The following is a 13,058-nucleotide window of genomic DNA, read 5'->3' on the forward strand; positions in this document are numbered from 1 at the left end:
GAGAATTAATTTTGAGCCTGAGCTCAACTTGGGTCACGGCTCACAGTAAGCTTATTGTATGGGGCCCACATGAACTGATTTAATAAAACCCATAAGCAACACCAGATGGGTGACTTATGCATCGCTTATGTCTCCAGTGTGTATAAGGGAAATGAATTAAAACCGTGCAGGATTTCTCAAACCCCTAAGGGTTCCACTTTGACCTGCATTAAACCACAATAACAAATTAACACATGAACATTGTGTAACAATATACAGTCAAATCTGCAGCCCAGTTTTCCAAACTAAATGGTTTCCAAATATGAACGTTGACTGGGAGGCAGGATGTTTGCTGATGTCTTCTTGGATACACACAGGGCTTTGCATGTTTGTCGTTACATTATTGCCACTCACTGCCACCCAGAAGCACTGAAATTAAGCCAATGAATTCTACGTAAGGTCAAAATGGCTATGCAGTTATAAAGGTAACATTGCAAGCATCTAAGGAAAGTTCGATGGAACCAAGTAAACACTACTCATACTGTTGGACACCATAATCGTGGTGAAACATGGTGGCAGTAGCGTCATGTTGTGGGGGTGCTTAACTTCAGCAGGAAGATTTGAGCTGATGAGAAGATGAATGAAGCTAAATGTTGGACAGCACTGCAAGAAAATATTTTTTTAGGCTGCAAAAGACTTGGAGTTGTAAATGCTGCAAATTGTGGTTCTGCAGAATATTAATATAGCAGGGTGAAATGCAAATGCAGGACACACGCTTTAGATTTTTATTTGTACACATTTTTTTTTTTTTTTTTTTTTTTTTACAAATAAGAACAACTATTTGCTTATTTATCACTGAAAATTCTAATAAAATAATTTGGAGGTTAGTGCTTGCACCATGAGTAATTATAAGAAGATTCAGAAAATACTTTTGTACAACACCCTAAGCAGTCTAAGTTATATTAAATTTAGCATTCAATGTGGGTTTTTTTTGTCTTCTATCTCTTCAAATCACTTTGCGGAGGATCTACAGTAAAGAGGTGGTGTTGGGTGTTGTCTCCTCGTGACGCTAACAGGGCGAGGTTTTGGTGATTTGTTTCGATGAGCCAGATGGACGACATTCCTCGACAAGCTAACCCCCATGTAAGTTGAACTTTTAGCCTTCAAGACACTGGTAGGTTATCAATAAAATGTTTAATTCACTCTAAGGCCCAAGTTTCAAATCCCAAACAAGCGGTAGTCTGTATGCTGGAGGCAACAGCAGCCATTATGAAAGTAGGTGTCTTCTTCCTGTTGAGAGATTCCTTTTCTCTTGACTTCCTCAAATAACGAGTGGTATCAATTTCATTGTTTCATGTGGTTACATACATTTTATTCTTTAACAGTCCCAGAACATTTTTTAAATTGAATTTATTTCAGTTCCAAATATGTTCTGATGCTGTGTTGACAAGATAAAAAGGATCTATGACAACATTTATGTAAAACAAGTTCAGTGCAAACCAGGGATACTCATAATCTCAGCATTCTTGAAAGACAGAACACATTTTCCTTCCCTACTTGACTTTTAACGCAGGTTTATCTATGTGAACCCCAGCACATGCCCTGGAGACTGAAATCCTTAATTAGCTATATCATAATAGCTGGTTAGAGCATCAGGAGAGAAGACGAACAAAATGTTTTTAATTTAAGAACCCTGAAGGAAGTAATATGTATTGTATATATACTGTATATCAACATTGACAAATGTCACAGAAAATAATGCTGATGAATTAGAAACATCTGTTTACTATGAATATTTTGATCAGTACCTTGATCACAGTGGATTGTAAAAGTATTCCTCCTCTCTTTGTTACCGCAAACCTTCAGTATATTTGATTAGCATTTAATGTCAGTAGTATATAATTGTGAAACATGCAGTTCGGAAAAGGGCTGAGTCTTGTTGTTGTTCTTCTGGAAAGACCCAGTCTCAATTCTTTTTCTGCTTCTTTTAGTTTTTCATCCAGAATTTCCCTCTGTAATTCCCATGTAAGGCACAGCAGAGTATCATCTGCATGGCATCAGACCAACATGGACTTTGTTGTGGGTTGTTCTGTTTTTGTTAGATTGGGAGTGGCAGAGAACTGGTTGTTTTCTGCTGTTGTGAAGATGTGACGTCTTCACAACATTCTTACCTTCTCTGTAAGAGTTTACTGCTAACCGGTTAGCCAATCTACTGGTTCACTGACAGCGAAGAAAATATTCCAAACTATCCTGTCACTTCCTTCATTTAGTGTTCTCAGACAGGAAGTGTTCATCATGCTCTTGGCATCAACCAGTAAGGACTGATGAAGGCACTGTCTTGGTGGAGGGAGGTGCAGGTCGGTAGGTGTGGTCGGACGTATAAAAACAGTCTTTGACTCAGCGGGTACTGCGAGAAAGGAAGTGTCAGTACTAATATCTCTTTGTCTATCTTCTATCAGCTTTGTTGGCATCTGTGCCATTCTTTCTCTCCATCTGTTTATCTACACAGTACGTCTGCAGAGGTACATTTCTCTAAGGTTTGAGATAACACTGAAGCTGAACATCTGACGTGTTGCTACATTTTGCGACAATGAACTCAATATTTTTTACATTTTTTTGCTTTATGGGATTGGTGGGAGAAAAAAAATTAATGTTAATATCACTGGTGTAACCAGTTTAGCTTCTTCTGGTCTGATGTTGAACTACGTCAAGGGTTTTGTGACATATTTCAAAGAGGCTGACTTGAACAGGTGACCTATAGAAGAGGGAAAAACAAAAAAGTCTCATAGAATGATCAACTTTCTAATATCGCACACAGACCCAACAACCTTAAGGAATGCAAATGTGGTATTGCAACATGCGTATTTTCTGCAGCACCAGTTTTCAGACTGGCATGCAGTACTGGATGTAATTATTCCAGGAACATGTCCTGTTTCTTCCATTGGAATGTGTTCTAAAAAAAGATGCTGTAGTTAATTGATAACTTCCATCGGATATAATATGTTGTTGTTAGTGAATGTAATTACTTAACATCTGGCTACTATAAACCAACTCTTGTTCAACACTGATCCCAAAATATACCCTATAATTAAGTTTTTGCAAAACAACTTGATGAAGGGATGCAAACATTGAAGAAATTTGGATTTGCTGCAGTTATTAAACAACACACAGAAATACAGTTGAAATTAGATATTTACTTCACAGAATAACAACTTAGATGACCTTTTTTTTCCTCATTTGAACATAAAATCTGATTAAACAGTTTTTTATCTTTCAACCAAACTCGGTATTACTTCACATCATGCGTACATATTCCCTTTTAGTTGTCTAAATGTTTACAGTAGCCATTTGTAAACTATATTTTTATGTAGACAAATTTAATTTTCAACATTTACTAAAGAACAGAAGCTGCTGTGATTGGTCAATATGATGATTATTCACAGAAGAGAAGTTATGAAGTCACCAGACAGACCTGGCCGGCCCAGATGATCCGGTTGGCTCGGTTGTTTAGGTTTCCAACTGTCATGGTTGGCATAGTAAATAAATATAACCGTAATTTATACTGCATTTTTAAATTTACTACAGTTTTGTTTTCTTTTTGTAAAATATTTGTACAGAGTTTTCTTTATGATTTTTATCAGTGTAGTTAAATGAAATCTACAGTCATTTTGTTTTACCACAAAATGTGATAATTGTTGCTCTGGCAAATCTACATCGCACCTCTCAAGTGTTATATGTAACAATAATTGCACACAAAGACAAATTCTAGAGTAATGATGTAAAGCTGTAAAAGAATAGAAAGAAGTCAGTCATTTTCTCATGCAGCGCCACAAGTTTTCACTAGTAAGGCTGTATCTACTTCAGTTTTTATTTAGCTAACAAGGCCACGTTTTGCTGTTTTTGGCCTGAGTCAATGTAACTGTTTAAGTTCCCCTATAGAAATTAGATGCGTTGGTCCGGTATAAAAGCTTTAATCTGTATGAAGGAGCTTCATCATCGAGTTCTTGTTTTTTGTCATTGATCTGAGCTCCGTCTTTTCGAGGCACAGTGAGGCCGAAACATTTTCATGCACCTTGAACTTATTCACATTTTGTTTGCATTACTTACAACCTGCAAATCTGGCTTTGGTGGAATAGTGATGTGAAAACATAGCTATTTGTCACAAGCCATAGGTGACAACACAAACGTGTGGCGGACATCACAACTGAACTTTTCGGCCTAAAGAATGAGGGTTCTATGAAGTTTTAAATTAATAATAATGAATACATGTTGACTGTAAACTTTAAGATATTAATGTATTTTTTTTTTTTTTTTAAATCCTGCACTATCTTGTGTTGGTTTTTCACATCAAATCCTAGTAGGATGCACTGAGGTTTGTGGTTGTACAGTGATGAAATGTGAAAAAGTTCAAGGGAGATGATTACCTCTGCAAGGATTTGTAACAATGATTAGAAATTATATTTTAAAAACCCTAAAATTGCTATCTCAGGTTCTTAAACTGAAATGTGCCACATTAAGCTTTTATTGCTTCGCTTTCAGAGCAAGAATGGCTCCTTTGGATCGGATTGACCTCGTGTTTTCAGCTGGACACCACGCTGGGATGATTTTGCCTGATGGTGAACGTGCGTCCAGTCCTGAAATAGTTCTCTATTTCCTCCAACGAGCGCTTGCGAGTCTCTGGGATGCACACGGCATTGAACAGCAGGCAGAAGACGCACACCACCGTGAACATCAGGTAGGGCGCGTACAGGCCGTAGGCGTCTACCAGGAGGGTGAAGGCGTGCGTGAGTGCGAAGGCCGTCACCCAGCTCACTGTGACACACAGGCCTGATGCCACGCCCCTGGCCACCAGCGGCAACACCTCTGACATCAGCAGCCAAGTGATTGGTCCCCATCCCATGGCGTATCCTAGGAGACAGCCAACAATGTGATGACTGAGCACAAAATATATGCACATAATGTTGTTGTTTTTTTTTGTGTGTGTCTGTGTGTATTGTTTCAATGAAATGGGTGTGACAACATGCTGAACAGTTTCTACCTGCCAGGGTTTAATGAGTTTGAGGATATGAATGTAGACAAATAAACAGTGAACTGCCAATTTAACCCGAGGAGCTAAACATAAAAGTTACAGTAAATGAGATAAATTAACATGCTGGAGCAAGACATGCAGTCGCTAACATCGACACGTGACTGAACACAAGCAACGCGCCTCACATGAGTGAAGATGTCTGCAAAATAATCAATTATATTTGTTGTATTTGGATACTCCAAATACGACACACGTCAATGCGTGGGTTGCAGGACATAGACCAACCAGATCAGAAGGACGTTGTTTGTAAGCATAAAGTTCCTGATGTAGCAACATTTCTTTTAATATTGTCTTTGGGTTTTTTTTTTACTTTTTATATGTCTTTCCAAAGAGTTGCTTGCATGATCTAAAACAACTCTTTGGATGTTCTTCCTGCTTGTTTATCTGTGATAATTAGCTGCACCTTTTCTCAGTGTCTGAGCCAAAAGATTACATTGCTTGGCTCTTTAGTGCCAAATGGTAAACAGACTTACAGTTTTTGTAGTGTGGCAGTATCCTCAGAGTAGTTTTCACAGTGAAATTACTGTTGTATATTTAGCTCTCCCTGTCCTGTTCTTCCTTTCTGTTAAATTGGTTTTTAAACCTTGAGATTTTAAACTCACATTCAAGCTAGAAACTTTGTTTCCATTATGTTCTGGGGTGTCTATTTGGCAATAGGTAGATTTCTAGTGTTGGGAACATTCAGCTGTGTTCTCAGCTGCCTTGCCTTTACACATTGCTTTATTTCAGACTTAAATATATGTATTAATAATAAACTTCAAGTTTGAACATGGTTGGAGAGGACAAATTGTGTCACATTTCCACCTTGGCTCCTGTTTTTCGTGATGTTAGAGAACGCCTGCTGTCAAAACTCACCGAATATAAACACCACTGTACTGATGAGCGGGACGAAGCTCAAAGCCGTATCCTGGCTGGCCTGTAACGTGTTGCCCAGCTCAGAGTTCGGAGCCGTAATATTTACAGCTGGGCAAGGTGTGGTGTGGGAGATCATGGTCAGAGTCAGAGAGGACAGGAACATCAGCATGCTTGACGTGTACAGCAGGGCTTTACGTCCTGCCTTGTCCATCAGGCTGGCTGCCACAGCAACAGAGAAGAGGCGGACTGCACCCACGATGGCAGCATCATACCTGAAGCCCACAGAGTAGGACGGGATTCTGCTATGAGTTGACAGAACAAGAGCAACATTTTTAACAGACTTGTTGTTCTACGATGTCCCTACCTGGGCTCCAGGGAGACATTGCTCTTAGCAAAGATCGGCTCCAGGTAAACCAGAATTGGCGTGATTCCTGTCATCTGTTGCAGGAAACGCATCCCAACCGAGATCAGGATTGGCCGGTAATAGATGGGCTTGCCCAGCTGAGCCCAGGTGATCTTAACCTGTGTGTTAATGCTGTGCTGTGGAAAGAAAACAAGAGAAAAACACAATAATTCCCTTAAACTTGAGCAGACAGTTTAGCTCAGAGTAAATATTACGTCCATTGAAACCTAAACGAATCTCTTCCGGTTTAAAACAAAATGCCACATTTTCTTACGTTCTACTTTGAATCCCAAGAAGCAGACCTCCCCCCCCCCAAAAAAACAAATTCAGTTTTTATGCACCACAAATCTGGAACAAACTTCCAGAAAATTGTAAAGACGCTGAAACGTAGATCCTCTAAATCAAGGCTAAAAACCCATCTGTTTACAGCTGATTAAAAGTAAGTGGAACATTGATCAACAGGTTTGATGTGTATTTGCTTGACTTTGACGATGTAATGTTTACTGCTTGTTCTCATAATTCGTTGCCGTGTGATGGTTTTGAAATTCCTTGTTGCTGAAATGTGCTACACAAAGAAACTTGACTTGGCTACCTGTATGGCGTTGAGCTCTATGCTCGTGTTGTAGTTGCTTCCTCTCAGCCAGCGGAGGGCTTTTTCCGCTTTCTGCTCTTGGCCAAGGGAGAGGAGTCTCCTCGGGGAGGAAGGCATGAACACCAGCAGGACGACCATCAGCACAGCTGGCACGGACCCCGCCACCGCCAGCCACCGCCACGGCACCACCAGACCTGTGCGTCACGTGTTAACAAAAGCAACGCATGAAGGAGTAACAAAAGCACGTAGCCGACATAGCTTTCTGACATGTCACTGAAAATGTCCCAGTGTGACTCAGCAAAAAAGAGAACAAGGAAAAGAACGCATCTTGCATGACCCGTATTGTGTCTTCTTCAGATTTCAAAGATGTTGCTCTTTTGATGGTTATCTCTTTATTGTTTATTCGCAAAAGCAGCTTAGTGTGGACAATGTGGGTTTAGATATACGTTACCAAGGGCGTAGAGCGTCAGGGTGCCAAACACGGCTGTGATCTGGGGGCAGGAGCCCAGGGCCCCTCTGACTTTTTTGTGGGAGATTTCTGAGATGTAAACCTGTTGCATAAACACACAAAACACTTTATATGGTTTAACGCACCAGGCATTGTGTTTTTGTTGTTGTTATTCTGCAGTCTGTATGTAAACATTAAGATTTGAGATTTTCTAAGTGGATTCCAACCCCACGACAGAAGCAGAAATTACTTCCTTCTGGTGTAGAAGGTTTTTTGGGAGCTACAAGAATGAGCCAGAGAGTTTTGCGATGGTACTGGTTCCGGTACCAGTAGGGAAACTGGAGGGACAGTTCAACCTACTGGAATTGAAGCAGCCGTCATCCCCCCGGCAACACCGGTTAAGAATCGGCCTCCGTGGAGCATCGACAAGTTCACGGCTCCTCCCATCAGCGTGTATCTGAAAGACAAATATACAACACTGTTATTACTGAAACACAGCGGGTTCAGAATCCTGCTCAGTTATAACTTTGGGGCGAATAAAAAAGAAAAAGAAAAAGAAAGACATCTTCCTGTCCAGTTTCAAGCACAGAAATGTTCCATTTTGACAATCATGAGTCAGAAAACTGTTGCAAACAGACCTAAAAATACAATTAGGCAAAGTCAACAGTCTTCATTATTCAATTGTTGCAGCAGTTTTGGTAACAATAGCGACTGGGTCAGACTGGACTAGACTTCAGAGCTTAAATAATTTCTCGGTGGTGAGATCAGGGCTCGTTTGTTGGCACTTTAAAGTCTGACATCTTCTTTTGTTGTTGAGACTGCTCACACAGTAAAACACCCTTCCTGTTGCTAAACACTTCTCCCACTGAGTTTCCTAATATAACCACATCTTTGTTGTTACGGTGTGAAAACTCTTTAGACATAATTAGCTGAATTTCTTGTATCACAAGTTGTTGTTGTTTTTAACAGTCTCTTACCCATTCTTATACCCATTCAGATAGACTTGTATTCATATATTTTAATTCCTTACATAAGATCCACAGATTCTGTAGGGTTTTAAAATAAATGTCAATGTTAGTCAAACCTTGCTAAATGCTGGTTAGCAGCTAAAACAGTTTGATTGTTGTAATTTATAATAAGATCTTTCCACTGTTTATTAAGGAAGATTTGAATAATTTTCCATTTGGAAATTTACAATAAAATCTAAATACATATATAGATTTAAAAAATCTTCAAAACTCTTTAGCCATTTTACATTGTTTCATTATCTGTCAACAGATACTGATCTCATTTCCAATTAGAAACAAACTTCTAATGGATTGAAAATTATTTTTAAATATATCAGGTGTACGAATAATTTTGGGATTAACTGTGATGTGAAAGAAAACTGATCAATATTCTCCAAGAAACAAAATATCAGGAGTCAGATTTGCACGTTGGGCCAGTAAAAGGCTCGCTACTGAAATTAATTGCTTGTAAACTCAAGTTCATTGTTCCTATTTTTATGCATATTTCACAATACACATAAAAGCTGCATGTCAGTAACTTTTGGTTTCACAGTCGGACCCACCCAGCAGTCGAGGGAACCGCTGACATCATGATGCTCATCTTCCGTCCAATCAGGTCGTTGAGCAGCATCGCCCCGAGGCCCCCGGCTGCTGCACCCAGGGAGTAGATGGACCCGAACCAGGCGGCCTGGTTCGGGTCCATCCGGAGCCGAGGGTCTGCATCGGGACTTGTGAGCTTCGGCAGGACGGGGGACGGATAGACCAGGGAGTAACCAAAGCTGAAGTTACCAAGAACTGCTGAGAACACGGCTAGATACAATCTGGAGTTACTGATCTGAAATAAAGGCAGGTGGAGAGGATAAAAACAACAACAACAAAAAATATTAAAACAAAAATTATATGATTATATGATTTTTTTTGGTTTTCTATATTATTGCACAATTCAAGCATAAAACTGTAACTACACGGTGTCTTTGATAAAATTGTTCCACAGTATCAATAAAATGTTAAAAACAATACCAGTTTGCAGTTTGCACTTCGCTTTACCTGAAAATCTAATGCCTAGAAAAATGTTAAAAGCTGCAAGAATACACTTTTAATCCTGTTTGTGTACACAGTTCACTGCACAGTGTCCTATAGATGATTTAGATCCTATGAACTTAGATTTTTTTTTTCAAGTTTCAACCACAAACTGCTTTTTGACAAAAATGGATTGCTCATTACTGGTTTCACAATTGGTGAAACAACCACTACTATACGACGGATGCTGATGAAGCTGAAGTAAACCGAGACTACTTAGAACTTTACTGTAGTGGCGATTGTTTGTCAAACCAAACATCCAATAAAAGTTCCATCAGCCACTATTAGGCACTGGGGTCAAGATTCTTCACGCAGGCAAAAGAAGTTTAATGTCCAAACTTGTTGATTATCTTGGTTGCTTTTATTTTCCTTCTCAGCAACAATTTACTACGTTCAAACTTTCCTTTGTTCTCCTGTCTACTTCTGTCGCTCTGGTAAAAACCATAGGCCCCAAACCCAAATGCCTGCTGGTCCTTTACCAGGTCCCTACACTTATAGAAAGTGGATTGATCCACCTTACTTCCTGTCTTAGAAAACAAATAAATAAGAACAAATACTAAAACAAAAGATAAATAGAATCAACAATTATTAACCTGCAAATAAAGTCAGCAAATAATACAAAAACTAGAAATTTAAGAATAAACAAACAAAATTCAAATGGATAAAGAAATAAAGAATAAATAGCTCCAACATTTACAGATCTATTTACAATCGTGTGAACTCGTCAGTCTCTCTTTCTGACTATAGGCTGATGTTTGATTTTCTTCCTCTCAGTTTTTTAAAATTATAGTCTGAAATGATGTCAGAACAATCTGACTTAAACCTGAAACATTAAAGTTGGAGATTGTGTCGTTGGATGGAGCCTCACATTTCTTCAGCAACCCAAGCAAAGAGTTGCAGAGTCCACACAGCGACCAGTAAAGTTTGAAGCAAAGCATAACCTAAGTTATCGAAAGAAGAGTTAAAAATAAAAAAAATGTCCAACCTCGGAGAGAGATGATGCAGTTCTTCGTAGCAGTGGCGTATTCTCGGAGTTCATGTTTGTCTCAGAAGCGGCTCGATGGATAAATAAAAAAAAAAAGTGACCGTTTGATTTCTCTGGTCTGTTTTAGGATCTGTAACCTTACCTTCCTGTGAGAAAATGAGCTATTGCATAACTTTATTTAAAAAAAAAAAAAAAAAAAAAGTTAAACTGAATTTCCTGATACTCGCACAATATCCCTGTTGTGCGCTTGGAAACTGACCAACGTTAGAAAAACAGTAGAAAGCAAAAATAATAATAATAATAATAAAAGATAATATCTCCTTCCTGAAGCGCTTTAGTTCTTTTTGTGGTTCGCTTGCAGGTCATGAATGACTCAATCTAATGGCCCGAGGCAACGGGAGAGATCACAGCTGGTCAAAACAAAACTGAAAGTTAAAAAAAATTTTTTTAAAAATCACAAAAAATCTGTTTATGCAGGATTTTTGGATGGGAAGCTGAACTGACCACAGTCTTGCTCTTCTTCTGCAGTGGAAAAAACAAAAAAAACGCACAAAATGTTACTGTTTAAACTGTCACCTGAAAGTATTTCATATATATTGCACTGAGCAGACTCAATAAATTAAAGAGCAGAATCGTCTACTTCCGCTTTGCGCATGTAAATCAAGTCACATCAGTGATAGGAAGCAGAAGGGAGAGAGATCAGCTATGTAATTCCTAGATTGGGCCATTCAGAAAACAAAAAGCAGAAGAAGAAGAGTTCAGGATCCTCTAACTGAACGAGAGGAGGAACAAGGAAAGTACACGCTGTTTCAGCCACGACTCACGTATCATGAGGTTTAAAAACCCCGCATCACACCGTCAAATAAACTCTGAGCGCTTTGCAAAATGATTCACTTTATCAACGTTATTATAATCTATTGCAAAATAGCTTAAGATGCGGCCAGACTGGATGGAGAAGGTGCATCTTCCACAGATTCGCAACTGTATTTAGATCTTAACTTTAAAAATGTGCGCTACACTTTTCAGATCTAAAACTTAAACCTTGCAGTTATGAACAGCTTTGTGTTGGTTAAGCAAAAGATAGAATCGCTGTAAAAAGCATAGAGGTTTTTGATCTTAACGGGATGAAATCAGAATTTATATATATTTTTAAAAGGGATATGAATAGTTTTGCATTGGAACCTAGTATTGTCAAGAGGATGGCAGAAAACTCCAGATTTTGTCATCTTATATTTTTAACTAAATTACTGACATACGTCCTGATAGCTCCCAAATTAGGAAATGTTAACTATTGTGTGGTTGAGTTCACTTGCGTTTCCCCTTCTTGATTGCACAGAAGGTGGAGATAGGATTGTGTCATACAGTGTTGCACAATCTTGAAAATAACTTATATTGTAATGTAATATAATTAACCTGATTGGTTTCTGCATGTCGACTAGAAGTAATTGTGAAACAAAAACTAATCACAAAACGTAAATACTTTACAAAATCTTACAAGTTAGCTGCAGTCAGGAACTAATAGATTCTAGTCTAAATTGCTGACTTTTTATCCGCTATACAAGTGGAGGATGAGAATTTGTGAAAGAAATGTCTAACAGACATCTGTGAATATTTGATTGTAGATTTTATTGAATCTTTTAAACATTCTTCTTTCTTCTCTTGTTCATTCATCTTGAAAGGAAGACAAAGCGACTGCTGTTTTACACTTAGGCTGTGTAGCTAAAGAAAGGACCCTTTGTTGTGCTATAAGACAAAAGAACAATTCTCCTCTAAACCAAACAGAAAAAAACTTTAATATGAGTTGCACACGTTTGTCTTGTTGGGTGCTTTAAAATTGCATTTGATGTGAACTGTGCTGGACAAACTAGCGAACTGAATTAGTCCCCTACCTACTCATACACACATGCAAAGTTGGTTTATTGAACAGAAGAGCTACAATAACGCCAAACTGTTCGTATTGAACTTAGATAGAAGTTATAGGAGAAATGTACGCGGAAAACAAAAGTATTTGGGAAACAAACATAAATGCAAGACTGCAACAAAGACATGTTAAAGCCCTGATCTAAAAAAAAACAAAAAACAACAATGATGCAATACTTTTCTATATATTGATTTATTTTGTCCATAGATCTTGGACCTGATATTTGCGGACTTTAGTCCATTAATAATAGTAATAATAACAATAATTAATAAACTGATATCCAAATTTATTAATCAAATTTAGATATGTAATCATTCTGTGTTTTTCTGCCCTTGTTTACTTTGGTAAAAAAAAAAAAAAAAAAGCACAGGAAGAAGATGAAGTGAGACAAGTCCTTTCACAGCTTTGTTGGGAATGCTGAAATTTGCAATTGATTTCAAATAAATAGACAATGTTTCCAAAACAATACTCCTTTCACAGAGGAAGATCTGTGGAAACAACTGACCATGAAACTGGTACGCTTTGTTAGAAATTTCTATTGGGTAAATACATATCACCATTAATGGATTAAAAAAGCAGTTGACTTACTTTATTGCTAGCTATGTATCTATCTCTGATTGGCTGCCCCACAGCAACTCAAATGCAGTCCAATGTGTCCAAAAATTAATACTAGAAGACAAATGTCCCACTTTTTTAAAA

At 38.2% G+C, this 13,058-nt stretch overlaps 1 protein-coding gene across 1 annotated transcript; it reads right to left on the reverse strand.

The window, feature by feature from the left end:
- Nucleotides 1–3,153: 3,153 nt before the first annotated feature.
- On the reverse strand, nt 3,154–11,124 carry slc2a6 (solute carrier family 2 member 6). Its single transcript, XM_028042198.1, has 8 exons — nt 10,439–11,124; nt 8,937–9,208; nt 7,727–7,823; nt 7,370–7,469; nt 6,919–7,112; nt 6,288–6,463; nt 5,924–6,195; nt 3,154–4,887 (listed from the first exon to the last, which is right to left on the reverse strand). The coding sequence occupies exons 1-8, from the start codon at nt 10,490–10,492 to the stop codon at nt 4,559–4,561; spliced, it is 1,494 nt and encodes a 497-aa protein (XP_027897999.1). The 5' UTR covers nt 10,493–11,124; the 3' UTR covers nt 3,154–4,558.
- Nucleotides 11,125–13,058: the final 1,934 nt, after the last annotated feature.

Source organism: Xiphophorus couchianus, chromosome 16 (genome assembly GCF_001444195.1).
Source record: "Xiphophorus couchianus chromosome 16, X_couchianus-1.0, whole genome shotgun sequence".
NCBI lineage: Eukaryota > Metazoa > Chordata > Actinopteri > Cyprinodontiformes > Poeciliidae > Xiphophorus > Xiphophorus couchianus.

Bases quoted from the DNA above. Each gene is read 5' to 3' on its own strand.
- slc2a6 (XM_028042198.1), bottom strand. From the start codon at position 10,492: ATGAACTCCGAGAATACGCCACTGCTACGAAGAACTGCATCATCTCTC. The intron at 6,464-6,918 runs GTAGCCAAGTCA...TTCTTTCCACAG, and splicing joins TAGAGCTCAACGCCATACAG to CACAGCATTAACACACAGGT. The intron at 6,196-6,287 runs GTAGGGACATCG...TGTGGGCTTCAG, and splicing joins AATGTCTCCCTGGAGCCCAG to GTATGATGCTGCCATCGTGG.